The following is a 20,559-nucleotide window of genomic DNA, read 5'->3' as shown; positions in this document are numbered from 1 at the left end:
AATGACAAATTAAAAAGGCATGAACATTTTTTTTGTATCGAAAAAATATCGAACCGTGACACCAAAGTATCGAACCGAACCGAACCGTGAATTTATATATATACATACATATATACACATACAGTGGGGCAAAAAAGTATTTAGTCAGCCACCGATTGTGCAAGTTCCCCCACCTAAAATGATGACAGAGGTCAGTAATTTGCACCAGAGGTACACTTCAACTGTGAGAGACAGAATGTGAAAAAAAAATCCATGAATCCACATGGTAGGATTTGTAAAGAATTTATTGGTAAATCAGGGTGGAAAATAAGTATTTGGTCAATAACAAAAATACAACTCAATACTTTGTAACATAACCTTTGTTGGCAATAACGGAGGTCAAACGTTTACTATAGGTCTTTACCAGGTTTGCACACACAGTAGCTGGTATTTTGGCCCATTCCTCCATGCAGATCTTCTCGAGAGCAGTGATGTTTTGGGGCTGTCGCCGAGCAACACGGACTTTCAACTCCCGCCACAGATTTTCTATGGGGTTGAGGTCTGGAGACTGGCGAGGCCACTCCAGGACTTTCAAATGCTTCTTACGGAGCCACTCCTTTGTTGCCCGGGTGGTGTGTTTTGGATCATTGTCATGTTGGAAGACCCAGCCGCGTTTCATCTTCAAAGTTCTCACTGATGGAAGGAGGTTTTGGCTCAAAATCTCACGATACATGGCCCCATTCATTCTGTCCTTAACACGGATCAGTCGTCCTGTCCCCTTGGCAGAAAAACAGCCCCATAGCATGATGTTTCCACCCCCATGCTTCACAGTAGGTATGGTGTTCTTGGGATGCAACTCAGTATTCTTCTTCCTCCAAACACGACGAGTTGAGTTTATACCAAAAAGTTCTAGTTTGGTTTCATCTGACCACATGACATTCTCCCAATCCTCTGCTGTATCATCCATGTGCTCTCTGGCAAACTTCAGACGGGCCTGGACATGCACTGGCTTCAGCAGCGGAACACGTCTGGCACTGCGGGATTTGATTCCCTGCCGTTGTAGTGTGTTACTGATGGTGACCTTTGTTACTTTGGTCCCAGCTCTCTGCAGGTCATTCACCAGGTCCCCCCGTGTGGTTCTGGGATCTTTGCTCACCGTTCTCATGATCATTTTGACCCCACGGGATGAGATCTTGCGTGGAGCCCCAGATCGAGGGAGATTATCAGTGGTCTTGTATGTCTTCCATTTTCAGATGATTGCTCCCACAGTTGATTTTTTCACACCAAGCTGCTTGCCTATTGTAGATTCACTCTTCCCAGTCTGGTGCAGGTCTACAATACTTTTCCTGGTGTCCTTCGAAAGCTCTTTGGTCTTGGCCATGGCGGAGTTTGGAGTCTGACTGTTTGAGGCTGTGGACAGGTGTCTTTTATACAGATGATGAGTTCAAACAGGTGCCATTCATACAGGTAACGAGTGGGGGACAGAAAAGCTTCTTACAGAAGACGTTACAGGTCTGTGAGAGCCAGAGATTTTCCTTGTTTGAGGTGACCAAATACTTATTTTCCACCCTGATTTACGAATAAATTCTTTACAAATCCTACCATGTGGATTCATGGATTTTTTTTTCACATTCTGTCTCTCACAGTTGAAGTGTACCTCTGGTGCAAATTACTGACCTCTGTCATCATTTTAAGTGGGGGAACTTGCACAATCGGTGGCTGACTAAATACTTTTTTGCCCCACTGTATATATACATATACACATATATACACATATAAATACTAGGGGTGCAACGATACACAAAATTCACGGTTCGGTTCGGTTCGATACTTTGGTGTCACGGTTCGATATTTTTTCGATACAAAAAAATGTTCATGCCTTTTTAATTTGTCATTTATTAAAATTATAAATATATATTTTAACTCAAAAGTACAGTTTTTAAATTTAACCCTAACCCTTGTGCGTGTTTTTTATTTTGACAGCGAATGCGCACCTGCGGACCACTTATGTGCAGCCCTGGTTATTTAGCTCGTCATATTGCAGCCACAGAAATTCTTTTGTCCATGAAACCATAAAGCTGCACTTTCTTTTTGCCTTATAGTCTCATTTGTCATAACTTCTCCGTTTTGTGGTAAGCTTTTCTTTGGCTGTCACTTCTTCACCCTGACCTGTCTTATTTGGCTCAGCAGAACTAAAATATATATCGTGCTGCTTTTACACACGCACTCACATAAGCTCAGCGATTCTCTGCGCGATCAACCTCTCACATGTTTAAGCTTGCTGCGGGAGATTTCACTTGTCATGTTTGCATATAAGCTAACGATTAATAAGACGACGTCAGAGGAATTGGTGCACAAATTATCATCACTCACAGATCAGTGCTGTCGCTCTCTATACACAGTTCGCATGATTGCAAAGTGAAAGCAAAAAAACAAGCGCAAATTCAAACGCGACTTCAATATGTCACATATTGACAGTGGCTCACCGATGCCAATGACATAATTACCCAGCTACATTTCTGAAAGAATGCAAAAGCATTGACATATATTTTTCCTACAATAGCCCGACGGGCAGGGCAGAGAGATTTTTGTAGCCCGACTGGAAAGATCGCTAGCTCCGGGACGTCGGGCTAGCGATTTTGCAAGCCCTGTATCTGATTGAGGAATCACTCATCTTTGGAAAAGAGAGTTTATTACAGAGAAATGTCTCTTTCCAAAATAAAAGCTATACTATCCGCTTCTTCTGGGCTATATTCTCAGCAGCATAAGGAGAATCACGTGCTAACAGCTGTCTAAATGACTCGGCTAAAGTTAGTAGCATGCTTGTTGTTTTGGTCTTTGCACTAGGATGATGTCGGCGTAAATGTGCAGTCATATTCGTTGTGTTCCCACTAGTGCTTTCAGGTTAATCTCGTTGAAATGACCTTAACGCCACAACACGGCAAATCTCCGTTAACAAGCTACCGCCGATCGCCCCGTGCATGGGGCTAGACGGCCAACACGTTAACGAGCTAACTGCGCTAACACACTAGTTCACACCAATGTAATTGAGCATTGCGTGGCACATCCAACATACTGTTTTACTTTAGTCCATGATTCGCTTACCTTCAGGGTCATACGTCACATGAAAACCAAAATAATTCCAAACGCCAGATCTGAATGAGGGTGGGGGAGGTCCATCTTGCAAGGAGAGCTTAACTTCTGTCTCGCTAGCTTGCCTTGCGCTCTTCCTCCTGACTATGCTGTCTGTGTTGAGCGCTCAGTGGATCTGCGCTCGACAGTGCAGCCTAGGCGGAGTAGTCGAACGCAGATTCACTGAGCGCTCAACACAGACAGCATCGTCAGAAGGAAAGTTGATAAAAGAAATTACAAATGTTGTATTGTTCGATACATATGCGTACCGAACCGAAAGCACTGTATCGAACGGTTCAATATCGATACGAATATCGTTGCACCCCTAATATATACATATACACATATATACACATATATATACATATACACATACACATATATATATATATACGTATACATATATATATATATACGTATACGTATATATATATATATATATACACACATATATATATATACGTATATATATATATATATATATATATATATATATATATACACACACATATATATATATACGTATATATATATATATATATATATATATATATATATATATAACCATATTCAAAAGTTTGGTACCCATATTTTTTTACCAGCAGAATCCAGAATTCTTCTTAGCCTCGTGTTTATTTATGTTTTGGTTGTTTGTGTTTTGAACACCCTTGTTAGTGGTAGGGTCCATGCTGATGACACTGGGAAGGCACAAGAATATGGACTAAGAGCCAGTCTGGACCTCCAGGATGGTGGCAACATGGCAACCTTCAAACATTTCAGTTCTTCATCCTTCAGAAACTGCAGGAAGCACAAGGCCACTGAAGGACTCGTGCCCTCAGGCCATCCTGATGAAGCTCGTTTCTGATTGTTTGGTCAGAGATATCCACTCTCTGGTTTGGGCAGTGCTTATCCTGTTCCTTCTTACACAAAGGAGCAGATACCAGTCCCGCTGACAGCTTAAAGAGCTTCTATGGCCGTGTTCAGCTCTGCTAGAGTACTGAAACCTCCTCTATGCTGTTGAGACCGTACTGAGAGACACAGCAAACCCACACACACTCTGCACTTCTATGTAACATTTACAGTCTGATGGATGCACTGGGAGTAACTTGGGTTCAGCATCTTACTAACGTTACAATGTTAGCCACATGCAGATGGGAGCAGCCGGGGTTCAAAGCACCAACCACCACCATCTTTGCAAACCACTCTCGGTTATCCTTCACTTCATTAGGGTAAATAGTCCTGACTGTCTCACCTTCTTTTTAGAGTCTATGATGGTGTTTTTGTGGTTTCCATTCACAGCTTTTTGCTTCTTCATGTTCTCCAGGGTGGTTTTGCGGTTCGGGAACAGACCCATTCGCTTTGTGCATCCCACATTGTAACTACAAGGATAGCAAACAAGGCAAGTTCAAAATCTGTGCATCATTCACAAATCTGAACTAGATGTTTACGTCTGGTGTGTTGTGAATTAAATTATTCCTTTGTCATTCTCAGTAGAAGTGTTCTTTGTATTCAGTTCCATTTTATTTCTATAGTGCCAGTTCACAACAGTAGTCACCTCAAGGTGCTTTATATTCTAAGGTAAAGACCCTAAAATATTTTAAAATAGCTGGAACTATAGCACACAGCAAGTCACTGCACACGGGAGAGAAACATGTGACACTGAGGTCACAGGCAAAGTCTGGACCAAACACTCAAGTAGCTTCCTCAGTCATATTCTCCTAAATGTCGACTAATGATGTATCAGCTCGAAGACAATATTAAGGCAGTGAACCACAGTGAACTGTGAAAATGAAGACAATGATCTTACCGTTTAGCGCAGACCGTAGAACAGAACCTCTTAGATCTTTTGAAGATGTAGGCAAAATCCACCCTGCCGCATAATTCACAGGTCAGCATGGGCTCCTGCTGGCCCTTTACCTCTGAGGGAACAGTCAACACAATCTTTGTGATCATCACGCTGAAACTGTTGAACATCCAGTAAAAACAACTGCATCCAGCAGCACCAACACCAAAGCTGTTAACCAAAACAAGGGGCTAACACAACTCTAGAGTTCTACACAACTCCCTTTATGCCCAGTATTCCTGACTGCTTTCTTACACAAAATAAATGCTGAATGAAATTTAATGGCACTTTTTTAGTCTCACTGAGCAGCCAAAACACGTTTATATGTGCAGCTGAGGTCACTTTGCTACTTTCAAAACCCTTCGACCAATCCCTGTGGTAGTGACAGATCAGACTGGACTAACAAACTGTTCCAACTTAGGGAGCTTTTGATGATACCGTCCTTCCATGAAAATGCATATGGCATCATTCTGTAAAACGTTCCTGTTCAGAGCCCATTCAAAAGTGATGCAAAACAAGCGTCCCTGCTTGCTCTTATGCTTTTAAGCATCTTCAACATGATGCTGTCCTACACCTTCTACCTCTACATGCACCCTCAGAAAAGAAATGCTGGAAATCTCCTCAATCTTGCATATAACTGAGCAAGGATGAAGGTGTGGGTGGTACTGACTACAGCTTACTGTGTATTCTGAAGCTCTGCAGTCAATCAAATCTTTGTCACAAACCCAGCTGGGGAAGAAGTGTTGGACGGGTCAAATATGCTGAGGCACAGTAATGATTTTCATTTATACATTTATTACAAAGGGCCATCCAAAAGCCTACTGACAGTTGGAAAACAGTGGGACACAAATTGATGTTGGTACAATCTACAGTCAGGGAAAAAAATATTTGAACACCAGCTGATTTTGTAAGTTTGCCCACTAAATAAAGAATTCTACCTCTAGTCTACAATTTGAGTTGATTTGAACAGTGAGAGACAGAACAATAACTATAAAAATCCAGAGAAATGCATTTCTAAAAAGTTATAAATTAATTTTATAGCTTGTCTTAGTAAAGTGTCGGGCCACCAAGAGCCACAAAAACAGCTTCATAGTCCTGGGCACTGATTTTGAAAGTCTACAAGGAATCTGAGGAATAAAGACAACCACTCAGTACAGCTTTGGACTGATTTACAGGGACAAGCGTGCCCAAACCAAACCCATATTCTGAGAAAGAGAAACGTTTAAATTTGACAAACCCTTTGTTGACAGGCTGTCCATCTTTGAATCTGGTGTATATCTTCTTAGATTCTCTATTGAGAAAGATGGACGTTCCACCTGCAGACACAAAAACATATCAGTGCACTCATGCTTATTAAATACTGTTGGATGAAATCATTCATAAGCATGTACATGAATGAAACTTTCTTAATAGTATGACCTATAATCACTCTTGTCCTAGTGGGAAATAAAAGGCCTTGTGTCTCTCTTAAATCTTACAGCGATCAGCCGGTGGGTTATGGAGGCAGAACTGACGTCATCCTAGAACTATTTAGGAATAATTCTATAATTAGCAAAAACAAAAGCTTTTTAAGAAGACTGTGGTTAAAAACATGACTTAAAAGCCTGTTATACATAGTCTTTTAATAAAGATAAACAGCATATTAATGCTGAGGCTTCTTCCAACGGTCTTGTTAGGAAACGGTTTAACAAACATGTCGTTGGTTTGAATTATAGAATTACAGAAATCTGCTTAGACAGAGCAACAGAAGAAGGAAGTAATCTAAATAAATAAAAGCACTTATTAAAGTTGCTGTGAGAGTAAGATTTTATTTGTGTTGGCAAAAAATAAATAAAACAAAACAAAAATATTTTTCTCCTTTTCAGCCTATCCCAGCTTCCATGTGGCAAAACACAGGGTACCGCCTACACAGGTCATGTTGCAGGTTAACACAGAGAGACAGACATTAGTTTGCACTTACATTCATACCTATGGGCAATTTAGAATCATCACTTTAACCTAATCCCACCAACTACATGTCTCTGGATTGTGGGAGGAAGAACGAGTACCAGAGTACCTGCAGGGAACCCCACGCAGACAAGGGGAGAACATGTAAACTCCCCACAGAAAGGCCCCAGATAGCTGATTCGAACCCAGGACCTTCATGGTTTCTCTGTGTCGCTCACATTGCTTATACTAATTAACAATTTAGATGGTAAGAAACCAAACAAAAAACAGTGAAAATTTCAGGCTTTTTATCTTTAGTGTTTTTTGAGTCGTTTTTTATGGTTGGGAAAAATATCAAGCCTCTGAGGAGGAGTTAAAGTGACTGAATCAAACCCAGAATTTTAACTGGTATTTTTGCATTGTGTTATACACCAGGAGGCGTTGTGCAAATAGGTGTTTAAAATGAACCATGCTGTTGATGTTGTAACAAAGGCACTGATTTACATGCAGTTTGTTGTACTTTTGGAGGAGCATGAAACTGAACATGGTGATACAGGCTACCACTGAGCAGTCAGGTGGCTCAGCCCAGGCAAAGTGCTCAAAGAGCACAAATTTCATTTTCCCCTCAGTCACTGAACCTTACTTCACTTGCTCAGCCCAAACAGACTTTGTATAAAGTTAAGGCCTTGAACTTTTGCACACACATGCACAGTGTGCTCATGTTTGGTTTTTGAAATGCTGATAAAATTTTAGCATTTTTACTGTGCCTACATCACATTAAATTACCTCACTGTAATGTGCGCACACACACACACACACACACACACACACACACACACACACACACACACACACACACACACACACACAGCATTCTCCAAAACAGTAATAAGGCAGAAACTTAAGACACTGGGCAGGGGCGTGCACAATCCTCATCTTGTTAATGTGACATTACTCATTCAGACCAATGAATGTAGAAAACACCTGGAGCCATCTCTACTGCCCCCTGGTGTCTAGCTGCAGCACAGGCCATAAAGCAGATGGGACTGTGGTAAAACTAAACAAAAACACATTTTCTCAGATAAGTTTTACCCAAAGATGGTTTCAGCTGTTATTGGTCGTTCTCATTACGTGTTTGAGGGCTACCCTCTCCCATAAGTTTGATTCTAACTTCTAACTTGATGCTGTTACACCGAGGTCCAAAAGTCATCGCGCTGCCCAGTCACCAACATTACTGTTACATTACAGGCTGAACTGTTCTCCTTTTCCTCTGCAGAGCTGTTAAATAAATATCTGTAAACAGCTGCATGTTTCTGTCTCCACATATTTTAGGGATAAACTTCACATTTGACAGTTTGTGATGATTATTTTGTCTATAGAGTAACAGATGCTGACCTAGGATTCCTCACCCTGCCCAGTGACAACAGATAAATATTCTTATATGTCCACTCTTAATGGTAACTACCCACATTACATTGGACTAAACTTCAAAAAGTCAAAGAGATTAAACATCCATGTAACTGGAGTCATTATATAGGAGCATAAACAGTGTTTAGGAAAGCTGCTGATCTCAGACCTGCACAGTTTCTGCTTTAAACACTGAATATATTCAACTGCATAAAGAGAACATGAGATTTTCTTTGACAGCATTAAATAAAACCTGATGAAAGTCAAAGGTCTTCACTTATTCACTTTAATAAGGAATTCTTTCACATTGTGTTTTGCTAATAGAGTCTTATTTGCCATAAAGTCATTCAAAGCCATTCATTCCAGAGTAACCAGAGGGGATAATACACAGTCCAAAACTTTAAGACCACTTGAAAAATGGCAAAAATCATATTTTGCTTCAACATGGAACACTAAACCTTTTTTGAGCATTAAATTTATTGAAAACAACGCTTAAACTGAAACAGGCTGTTCTAGCAGGCTGATCCCTGCGATAAGCTTCAGTCCTCCTGATGTTTCTGAAATGATGTCTCTCAGTGAGTCAACAGAACATCTGGCACAGGACAGCTGTGGTGACAGAAAGGAAACAAGCTTTTCCAAACCTCTGGACACCCAGCTTGGTCTCCCTCACTATCTGTTCATAATAATGTGGACTCTGTTATTACATGAAAAGGACAAATTAAACTTCTATCAAACCTTCTGCTGCATTTTTAGATCTAACATTTTATTTAATGTTTCCATGTCAGCAGAGTGCTCTGTGAGTGGATCTAAGACTGTTTAAATCTGCAGTTCTATATCATCCTCAGTCTTATGTTAAAATCTCAAAGAATGACTTTTAATGTCCAGATAATTCTAAAAGCAACTCTGCTGACATCACCTCTGTTTAAAATAAGACAACACAAACTAAGGAGTAATAAATCCTTCAAAAATGTGTGTAGCACTGCTAACTAGCCAGTAACACACTGCATACGCTAACAGCTAATCTAGCAAACAAATCACCACCAGGAGCTACAGAGTGATGTCAGGTGTTGTGTACAACTATAAGACGTTAAGATGTGAGTCTTTTGAATTATAGTGACGTGATTGTATTTACCTTAATTTAACAAGCTGTCAGTAACGGTAAACCCATCAGCAGATACCCTCAAACTGGAGCAGCTGGGCTACCTTAAAAGAGCAGAGGGGCATGTTCGTGGTCACGTCCAGTCGGTGTGGGCGGGAGTTCGACGCAGTGATTGCACCTCAAGTCAGTACTGCGCAGACACTGGCTCCAAAAGTGCAACGTAACAGCTCCCACAGACGGGAAAGTCTGGTTTCACATTTGCACAATGGGAGGACGTGGAGCCACACGCTCCAGCTTTCTACAGTGAGTTTGTAAAACCATCAGCACAGATCGTCAGAACCAGAGTAGCCACGTTATGTGAAAAGACTGTCACTGGACCATCCTTTATGAAATAGGGGGAGACGCCATCCCATAATTCATGACGACAGACTATCAGACCATTCATGAAAACAACTGCCATAATAAACAAAGTGGAGCAGATCATGTAGTTTTGCATTTAATGCCATAACCTCCTGATAGGGATGCACCGATACCGATACTGGTATCGGGTATTGGGGCCGATACTATAAAATGTGTGTGTACTCATACTCGTAAAAGTTAACCGATACATTGAACCGATACTAACTCATTTCATTAATCAGAGGGTGGCTTGTCATTTTTGTTGTAGTTTTTTGGATTGGCCACTAGGGGGACATCCCGCGCTAAACAGGCACAGGGTTAGACGAGTCAGACTGGCAGCTCAAAATAAAAAAAAGAGAAACTGAAGGCTAGGGGTGCAACGATATTCGTATCGATATTGAACTGTTCGATACAGTGCTTTCGGTTTGGTACGCATATGTATCGAACAATACAACATTTGTAATTTATTTTATCAACTTTCCTTCTGACAATGCGGTCTGTGTGGAGCGCTCAGTGAATCTGCGTTCGACTACTCCGCCTAGGCTGCACTGTCGAGCGCAGATCCACTGAGCGCTCCACACAGACAGCATCGTCAGAAGGAAGAGCGCAGGGCAAGCTAGCAAGACAGAAGTTAAGCTCTCCTTGCAACATGGCAAATTGAACCTCCCCCACCCTCATTCAGATCTGGCGTTTGGAATTATTTTGGTTTTCATGTGACGTATGACCCTGAAGGTAAGCGCGTCATGGACTAAAGTAAAACAGTATGTTGGATGTGCCACGCAATGCTCAATTACATGGGTGGGAACTAGTGTGTTAGCGCAGTTAGCTCGTCAACGTGTTGGCCGTCTAGCCCCACGCACGGGGCGATCAGGGGTAGCTCGTTAACAGAGATTTGCCGTGTTGTGGCGTTAAGGTCATTTCAACGAGATTAACCTGAAAGCACTAGTGGGAACACAACGAATATGACTGCACATTTACGCCGACATCATCCTAGTGCAAAGACAAGTGGAAGCAGACAAAAACAACAAGCACGCATGCTACAAACTTTACCCGAGTCATTTAGACAGCTGTTAGCACATGATTCTCCTTATGCTGCTGAGAATATAGCCCAGAAGAAGCGGATAGTATAGCTTTTATTTTGGAAAGAGCCATTTCTCTGTAGTAAACTCTCTTTTCCAAAGATGAGTGATTCCTCAATCAGATACAGGGCTTGCAATATCGCTAGCCCGACGCCTTGGGGCTAGCGATTTTTCCAGTCGGGCTACCAAAATCTATCTCTGCCCTGCCCGTCGGGCTATTGTAGGAAGGAAAAATATATGTCAATGCTTTTGCATTCTTTCAGAAATGTAGCTGGGTAATTATGTCATTGGCATCGGTGAGCCACTGTCAATATGTGACATATTGAAATCGCGTTTGAATTTGCGCTTGTTTTTTTGCTTTCACTTTGCAAACACGCGAACTGTGTATAGAGAGTGACAGCACTGATCTGTGAGTGATGATAATTTGTGCACCAATTCCTCTGACATCGTCTTATTAATCGTTAGCTTACTATGCAAACATGACAAGTGAAATCTCCCGCAGCTTAAACTTGTGAGAGGTTGATCACACAGAGGATCGCTGAGCTTATGTGAGTGAGTGTGTAAAAGCAGCAGGATATATATTTTAGTTCTGCTGAGCCAAATAAGACAGGTCAGGGTGAAGAAGTGACAGCCAAAGAAAAGCTTACCACAAAACGGAGAAGTTATGACAAATCAGACTATAAGGCAAAAAGAAAGTGCAGCTTTATGGTTTCATGGACAAAAGAATTTCTGTGGCTGCAATATGACGAGCTAAATAACCAGGGGTGCACATAAGTGGTCCGCAGGTGCGCATTCGCTGTCAAAATAAAAAACACGCACAAGGGTTAGGGTTAAATTTAAAAACTGTACTTTTGAGTTAAAATATATATTTATAATTTTAATAAATGACAAATTAAAAAGGCATGAACATTTTTTTTGTATCGAAAAAATATCGAACCGTGACACCAAAGTATCGAACCGAACCGAACCGTGAATTTTGTGTATCGTTGCACCCCTACTGGAGGCTGCTGTAGCTAGGACAAACAAAATGTCAGCAGTGTGGACCGGAACAGCCAACTTTAACTCAGGTTTTGGAAAAGCGATGAAAAATTTCAAGAGAAAATCCACGGGCAGCTAAAATAACAGAGGCTCTGACTCATTTTATCGCTCTGGATGACCACGGGCAGATGGGGAGTTCGTTCATCAATGCCAAATACTTTCGTTATTTTGTTTGTTTGTTTACAATATGGACACTCTGCAACAATTTAAAAGTTTATTTTATTCTCAAACCTAATTTGTATTTATTTTATTCCAAACAGAAGTGTTTATTTATTATTCCGAAAGCTCGAGACAGTGCCAATAGTTCAGTGATATTTTGTTAAATTACAATGTGGAGACTCTGCAATAATTTAACAGAAGTGCTTATTTTTCACTTGAAATTTTTTTGTGGTCATTTTTATTAAGATATTATTTATTATTGGCAGAGAATAAAATAAAACCTGTCTTCCAATTCATTGAATGTGTGTGTGTGTGTGTGTGTGTGTGTGTGTGTGTGTGTGTGTGTGTGTGTGTGTGTGTGTGTGTGTGTGTGTGGTAGAAGTATCGGTTTTTGTACTCTGTATCGGCAAGTACTAGGGCTGCTCAATTAATCGAATTTTAATCACGATTACGATCTGGGCTTTCAACGATCATTAAAAATGACTGAGCCGATTATTAGCCCCTCCCTCATTTATCCGCGACACCTTAAAGGCCGGTCCGTGAAAATATTGTCGGGCATAAACCGGTCCGTGACGCAAAAAAGGTTGGAGACCGCTGATTAAGAGGACCCGAGGGAAGCTCGGAAAGCTAAGCAGAAGTTATTTGGAGAGGAGAGTGACTGCTGTTGGTTGAAAAGAGAGGTAAAAAAAAAACTTCAGTGGTGTTGCACACTATTTTATATTATTTTTTAAAGTCATTATTCAATACATTGTTATTGTTAACCCTTTAAAGCCGGTCAGAGCAGCACGCTCCGTTTTGCGTAACTAGTTTTAAATCCTTGTAGAACCGGAACCGCATAAGCTAGCGCAATAATTTTTTTGCATATGAAACTGGAGGAGTTGTACTTACATCTTATGCCATCAGCTTGTCCTCGGTCACGGTTTCCTTCCACATAAAGCTTTGCAAATATTGCATAAAAAGCGCTTGCAGGAACAAAAACATAATATTCCAGAAACACGCTTTGCCGATCCGATCAGCTGTTCGTAACACTTCCCACATTGAAAAAGACGTCAGTGCGAACTATCGCATGTCCGCCATTTCCTGCCCGAAACCGGAAGTGGCGTAATTTTTGCGGAAATGTAGTTTTTTACTTGTAGGCCTTAAAAGCCTATACTGGTCATGTTTGACTTTTCTGAATAGTTTCTGGGATGCTTAGAACTGGAAATAGTTTATTTTGATGCACCTGCTGTTTTCTTTGCAAATTTGCATCATAGGATTGTTTTTTCGTTTTTCCTGCAGTATATAAAAATTGCTGTATCTCCAAAATAAAACTATGAAGACACTCAAAATAAATTTCCTGTTGTTGTAAACTATTTTTGCAACTTTTTTGTATTTAAAGTTTTGAGGGATAAACCTCTTAAACTTCTCCAAGTAGAAATATATGTAAAAAAAACAAAAACGATTTTCAATTTTTTTTTGTTTATTGCACTTTTTTGCAATTAATGTAGTTACTGTGGACTTAATGCATACATATCATTAAAATATGGGCTATAACAGTTGTATTGATGTATAGCAACTTGAAATGCTCCCACAAATGGCACTACAACATGTAAAAAAATAATATAAGCTCTGGCGGACTTGGTTCTATAGTAGGTCTTAAAGGGTTAAATAAATATCGTCAAATAATCGAGATCTCAATTTCAGTGAAAATAATCGTGATTATCATTTTTGCCATAATCGAGCAGCCCTAGCAAGTACTCAGATCCAAGTATCGGTATCGTATCGGTTTGCAAAAATTGGTATCGTTGCATCCCTACCTCCTGATCATTCTTAAGTTTTTAACCACAGCTGAACTGTGAACACCACAACTCTGGAATATAAACTGCTTCTTGTTGAGTTGTTTCTGCATGAAGAGCGCAGAACGCTACACAAGCTCAAGATTATGGACTATGTTAAATTATAAAAATGTGTTTAAGGTCATCAGTGGTCATTAGTAACTGCAGTCTTTGGGATCATCATGAATTAATTTTTTCTTCAGGGCAGCTGGGATAAGTGATGGATGAAGAATTTTACTGCAGTCATGGAAATCCTAACCAGTGAGGCGTAGCGCAGGTACACAGCACGTAAATATAAGAAAATAAGATGCTTTTATTTTTTTATACATTATTGGACAGATTTACTAAGTGAGGCCAATTATTATAATGTCATAATGCACTATAATCTATATAGAAACATAAAGTCAGTTCTGCCAAGAAAATTTCAAGTAGTGGCTCAAAAATCCCAAAGAGGGAGGATGAGGAGCACTCAGGCCTGCAAACAAAAAATAATTCGGTGTAAGGTGAAGTTTCACGCAAGTGTTTCTCCTTGAAAATGGTGAAAAGAGACGAGGATGAAAGAAAATCAATATTGTTTTTCTATAAGAAGTCTTTTGATAGAAAGAGCCAAACACTGTGCAAAGGGTTCTGAGGATTAGGACTCAGACTGTTAGAAACCTGAAGTCTGAGAGGAACAGCTGACAAACACAACACAAAACATTATATTCTGTCAGATATATCAAATCTAATCTTCTGTTGTCACTTTCAGGCTGTGTATTCATGCACTCAACAAACATTTGCATTAACAGAAACATACATAGCTCTGGTACTCACAGGGAAAGGCTCTGCACCCTCTTGGATAACGAAGCCTTCTATGAGATGGGTGAGGATGTGAGACTTGACTATGGCCTGGGCAGGTTTACTCTCTCCATTGTTTTGGGTGCTGTTAGTGTTCCCATTCCCAGAGGTCATGACTGGAGCACAGGGCACCCCTCACCTGTCAACAGGAGCAACATGACAAACTCAACAAGTGCTCGCCATGTGGACGAAGTCTCACATTATTTGGAAGAGACAATTAAATGTTACTCAGTGTCTCTGGCAAAGCTCACCGCCTTGATATAACACTGATTATGAAAAGTGTTAATTTTAATCTTTCAGCAACACTTTTGGATCCTGAATCCCTTACAGCAGCTGTTTTTTCAGTCATGTAAACTTTGGTTCTTTTGCCAACTTCTTGCACTAATCTGAGTTTTAACTCATGCTGATATAAAGACAGGATCCACTGTGTCCCGGTCCGATTCGAGCGTATATATGTGCCTTAACTGAATCTGAATTTCCAGATTTAAGAATGGCGTGAGTCACTCTTACAAAGGGGGACCTCAGTTAGGCTAACGTGGGGTTGTACGTGCGCGGTTGCTGTGGAAACCCACGATTTAATAAGCACCAAAAAAAATGAAAGAAAGAACCGTGGAATCACGCTGCCATATATATGCATGTGATCTGGATAACGTTAACACTATAGGTTGTGTGACTTTGAACGGTAAGAACGCAGAGTGTTAGTTTTCCAAACTCGCTAACGAAAACAAAACAAGGAGTTTGGCTCAAATTTAAACAGCACCAAATATACCTGTAAATACACACACACACATATATATATATATATATATATATATATATATATATATATATGCAGTGTTGCGTAAACTTACAGCTAGCTTTGAATCAAATCAGTTTAGCCAGGCGGACACTTGGACCTGCTGGTTGCGTAATGGATAAAAGTAGCGCATTCAAACGCACCTTTTCTTCTCCTTAAAAAAAGACATTAAAGATGAGTTTACTTACTTTTACGGTTCGAGACCGCCTCTGGATCGGAGGGATACCAGCCGTCCCAGTCCGTAACAATAGTAGAGGGAAGAAAAGCTCTTTGTTCAACGGCTCCAAACAACGCTTCCATATACTGATTACACTCCCTCCGTGAAAACGACAAGGAGTCCGACCCGGGAATCTTTACCGGGCAGCGGGCCCACCGCGTTACACGAGGACGCGGAAAGTTAGCGACCCTACCATAACCGCACTATGTTTCACCATTCTCCTTCTTTCTGCACACAATACTATACACTTGGAGTGTGTGTTCATTTCTCAAGCCAAATAAAGTTACATAAAGCACTTCCGGCAAGCGCTTTCAAAATTAAAAGCCACAACCAAGAGGAAAAAGAGCTGTGCAAATATGTGCGCTTCGATTCCTGAATCTAAACTCAAATTTCCATATATCTCTTCGGAAAACATGAACTTCTTTCTTTACATCTAATCGAAAGAAATGTTTTCGAGTGAGATGAGAAATATATATATATATATTTTAAATGTATAAAATGCAGTGAAACCACTGCAAAACACAAAAGTCTGGGTAGTGAACTTATTGGACCAATGAAAGTTTCAGTCAGTTTAGTCCGTTTTGTTTATATCGCCCCACAGCAACAGCCATCCGTCCCACTGGTTGGCTGAGGAAAAGACAGGAAAAAGAGGAGAATAGAAAGACAAGACAAACAACAACAAGAGTGAATGGCATACGATTCTAAAGGAACAAAAGGGTGAACGGGATTATATGAGTATAGCATTTAATTAGAGTTAATCCGAGACCGTGCAGAGTGGGACGTGCAGATCAGCCCGTGGACACGGTTCAGTTCAGCTTCCAGATGTAAAATATCTGGCTGTAATCAGCCAGATATTTTCAGGCTGATTAACATTAGGGGAATTTACGCAGTATGAATAACTGTGACCTGCTGCAGAGATTTACAGTTTCATAGAAAATATGATTCTGTATCCCAAACATTATATTTTAGAAATAGATCGAAAGACTTGTGCCAGGTTAACCATGGCCATGTTATTAAATCAAATTTGAATAGTTATTACCAATAAAACATCAAATAGTTGGCAGGAAAACCACGACTTCCTGTCCACCGAGATCACTTTCATAATAAAACCGCTGGAGCCTGTGCCATCGAAGAGACATGCAGCTTTAGTCGTGCCCCGCCGCTCGGGAGAGAGGCTGCGTACTACATCCCGCACAGGCCGGCGATCACAGAGCTACGAAAGGTAGAAACAGCTTTTACGGTAAAACTAACCTAATGTGTGTTTTGGATTAAATGCGTTTTATTTGAATGAATACATTTATTTTTTTTATCAGTATTTAACTTTTTTAAGGCCACAAATGCGCTGGCTTCTATCAGCTTCTATCATCTGCGGTGAATCAAATAACAGCAGCTCCAGCACAAGTCTCATGACGTCCTTGGACTTGATGAAAAAACAGTGTTTTGCATCTGGGACGCTGTCCTCAGCTTCTCTCAAAAGAAGGTTCATAAAGAACAGCAGAGTCGCTCCGGGGAGGCAACACGATGCGGGCAGCGAGTGTCAGCTGTGCAGGTGAGACAGAAAGTTAGGACACACCGAGAAAACCCCCCAAACACAGGCAGACATTTGGAATATATGGTTCTTTTAAAATTAAATAAATAAATACATTTTCCACATTTGCTGTAGATTCTGCTGACTGATTACTTGACAGATTGTAGTTAGGGCATGTTTATGTTGTCTTCATAATAATGACTATTTGGATAAGTTTGCATCTTATTTAGCGGAAAACAAGAGTTTGCTTAGTTTGTTTGCACTAAACAAAGAATATGAAGAGATTATCAGCTTTATTCACAGTACATCTAAATATTGGTGGACCTCTACACTCAACAACATTAAAGTTAAGGTTTATGTGTTCTGTCCTATAAGATGCACTGAGAAACTGCGACATCACACCAAGTAATTAAAAACTCGGTGAAAATCAAAAAAGTGACAACAAAAAGAAAAGTAATGTGGAAGTTGTGGAGGGATTTGGTCTGAGGCTTCCTACTAATGAGCTGGCAGTTTAGGTTGGCTAAAAAGGCTGAAGGGAGGTGCCTGGTGTACCTCATAAAGAGGCTTTCACTTAATTAAATCTACAAAATGCTACTCAGCACTATTCATTTGATAAAGTTAATAAATTCACAACCACAAGTTATATCGTCATGATAAAATAATAAAAACAAAAACTGAAGTAGCTCGTCTCCAGGCTTGTGTTCAGGTCAGGTGAATGACCTGAACACAAGCTTTTCAGATCATTCCCCTGCTTTTCTCTGAAAATCCATGATCAAGTTATAATAGGACTATACTGGGCACTCAAATGGGTCCAGACCAAAGAGTACACAGGAAGAAGGCAAATCTTCACTTTTCACTAGAATTTTTCTAATTTCTCCGATTCTACATTCTGTTAATTAATCTATTCCTGTCCTCCCTCACTTAAATAGGGAGGTGTTTTTAGGACTTTGTTTTAACATTATAAATAATTCAAGATCCATAAGACATACGCCTGACAGAAGTAAAAGCAGCCATCTCACCACAGAGTCAAATGATTTGGGGCAAGAATTGTGTCCCTATATCAGTCCTTGAGAAATAATAATAATAATATTTGACAATAGCACATAATAGGATCTATTGTTTTGTAACGATTCTACCACTAAATATAACAGTAATAATGGGCGATCGTGGCTCAAGAGTTGGGAGTTCGCCTTGTAATTGGAAGGTTGCCGGTTCGAGCCCCGGCTTGGACAGTCTCGTCGTTGTGTCCTTGGGCAAGACACTTCACCCGTTGCCTACTGGTGGTGGTCAGAGGGCCCGGTGGCGCCAGTGTCCGGCAGCCTCGCCTCTGTCAGTGCGCCCCAGGGTGGCTGTGGCTACAATGTAGCTTGCCATCACCAGTGTGTGAATGTGTGTGTGAATGGGTGGATGACTGGATATGTAAAGCGCTTTGGGGTCCTTAGGGACTAGTAAAGCGCTGTATAAATACAGGCCATTTTAATAAAGAATGTATCTGTACAATAACATATAGTGAGATTATTCCCACTAATATTAAAAATACCCAACAACAACATGTTGTATGATGTGTTGCAACAGTCCCAGCAAAATACATTTTTTTAAAAAAAGGACTAAAACCCAGTTAAACGTCTGGTAGTGATGTCCTTTGGAATATTTGTAATGCAAATAATATGCACTTGCATATTCACCTGACAAATAACATGGCCTGCTATGAGCTGTGTGGTTCAATTCTTGTTTTTTTTAATGTGTCACTTAGCACTAATTCGCATGTGTGCCAGCATAGTGGGCGCAATAACATTAAAGCTTAAAAATACAGAGTCTAGAAACCGGTATTTGTCTAAAAGGAACAAAAACAGTGCCTGTAATTAGCATTTAGACAGTACTTAGCATTGGATAGTTAGTCTGAAGCACATTAAACAAACTGTATTCTTCTTTTGCAGATGTTCCATATTTTCCCATTCAGGCAGCAACCAGACTGTTCGTCGGATTCTGACAGCCTGCCTCCTCTCTTTCATGGCCCTGCTCGGATCTGTATTCATCGACGTCAACTCCAACTTTGACTTGCTGTACACTACAGAAGCAGCTTACAGCGAGCTGACTTCATGCAAGACTCTAACTCTCCTGCAACTTGTCAGTAAACTTCAAAAGACGAGACATTTATTTTCCAAAAAAGTAGGGAATGAGACAGCTGAGGCAAGTTTTCCTAAGATGCTTTTTCTCATCTTTGATAATCACTGTGACAAACTGGTGGGTCGAAGTAATGACATCGGGATTCCTTGCAGTACTGAGTTTCCTAGCTTTTGCAAAGAGCTAGTGAGGAGCATTCAAGGATTTTTAAATACTTCACAGGATACAAACATTACCAGTGAAAGTGGAATTCTTGCTTTCTCACTGGCTATTGAAAGACTTCTTGACGTCTGGTGTACAGTAGAAGATACTTTGGAAAAGGCCAAACAGAATTCTAATTGGAGAGATGTACTGTCTGCAAGACTGTTGGTCACATTTATTGAGCTCAACCACCAGTTGAGAGACTTTGGCCACATGCAAACTCCTACTGGCTTCCAGTTTAGATGGTCATACATTCTGAGCTACCTCAGCTTTGCCAGGGTTTTGACAGAGAAACTGAATGACTGTTGGCTAGAAAACATAGACCACGAGATAAACACTACGCTGGATGTTCAGCATTCCTATATTTTTGACACAAGTCAATGGCAGATCTCTGGCACAAGTACGGAACGTCTGTCTGGGTCTCACACTGGAATTCAAGCTCTGACAAACACTCAGCAGTGTTTATTTGATCGTGCAGTGTTGGCTCTCAGGGCGGGCTCTCGATCCATCTCTTCAGGCCTCAGTATGAGGATATGCCTGCTGGCCATGGCATGTCTTATCTACCCTGTGGTGATGTTCTCTTTCAAACAGATGACAGAGTGGATACAGAACTATGCCCACAGTCTGAAGGAGAAAACACAAGACCTTAAGCACCAGAGGCAGCTGGCTGAAGATCTGCTTCACCAAATGCTGCCAAAGTCAGTTGCCAAACAGCTCCGCCAGCATAAACATGTTGAAGCTGAGAGCTACGAAAAGGTTGGTGCAAGAGGTAGCTATGACTATACCAGGTTATACAGTGAAGGATTGCTGGTGTTTAAATCCCCCTTCAAACCTGATTGGACCAATGGACCAGCCTTCCTTGCCTGTCATTGGAAACAAATTATACACCAGAACAGTTTCAAAATAAATTCTCCATTAGAAACTGTTTATGCAGTCAGGTTTTATTGTATCTTGTGTCATTTTAATTTGTACATTTTCTAA

The 20,559-nt window shown here is 40.6% G+C and overlaps 2 protein-coding genes across 3 annotated transcripts in view; one reads left to right on the top strand and one right to left on the bottom strand.

Moving 5' to 3' along the window:
* The window catches only part of phc2a (polyhomeotic homolog 2a (Drosophila)), a 26,995-nt gene extending 11,008 nt beyond the window's left edge, over nucleotides 1-15,987 (bottom strand). Inside the window, exons 1-5 of the mRNA XM_086278047.1 lie at nucleotides 15,697-15,987; nucleotides 14,689-14,851; nucleotides 6,192-6,270; nucleotides 4,919-5,030; nucleotides 4,364-4,490 (exon numbers count right to left, since the gene is read on the bottom strand). Coding sequence (XP_086134173.1) covers nucleotides 4,364-4,490; nucleotides 4,919-5,030; nucleotides 6,192-6,270; nucleotides 14,689-14,826 — 456 coding nt within the window. The 5' untranslated portion in view covers nucleotides 14,827-14,851; nucleotides 15,697-15,987. The remainder of the gene's footprint in view (nucleotides 1-4,363; nucleotides 4,491-4,918; nucleotides 5,031-6,191; nucleotides 6,271-14,688; nucleotides 14,852-15,696) is intronic.
* On the top strand, nucleotides 14,086-20,559 carry LOC147305822 (uncharacterized). Of its 2 annotated transcripts, none has more exons than XR_015126653.1 (2): nucleotides 14,086-14,152; nucleotides 19,191-19,314. XR_015126653.1 is itself a non-coding variant. In XM_086278049.1 (2 exons), exons 1-2 carry the CDS (start codon nucleotides 17,063-17,065, stop codon nucleotides 20,557-20,559), a joined length of 1,581 nt encoding a protein of 526 aa, XP_086134175.1. In that variant the 5' UTR covers nucleotides 16,804-17,062. The 2 variants fall into 2 exon arrangements, 1 of the variants encoding a protein (XP_086134175.1); XM_086278049.1 differs by lacking the exon at nucleotides 14,086-14,152 and adding an exon at nucleotides 16,804-17,274 and having other exon boundaries at nucleotides 19,191-20,559.

The sequence above is a fragment of the Aulonocara sp. 'chitande type north' Nkhata Bay genome, linkage group LG20 (assembly GCF_057382095.1).
Source record: "Aulonocara sp. 'chitande type north' Nkhata Bay isolate Kocher_YH1m ecotype deep benthic linkage group LG20, A_spYH_male_GT1.1, whole genome shotgun sequence".
Lineage (NCBI taxonomy): Eukaryota > Metazoa > Chordata > Actinopteri > Cichliformes > Cichlidae > Aulonocara > Aulonocara sp. 'chitande type north' Nkhata Bay.
Note: the sequence above shows the minus strand (reverse complement) of the source record. Positions and strands in the feature narration are given on the sequence as shown.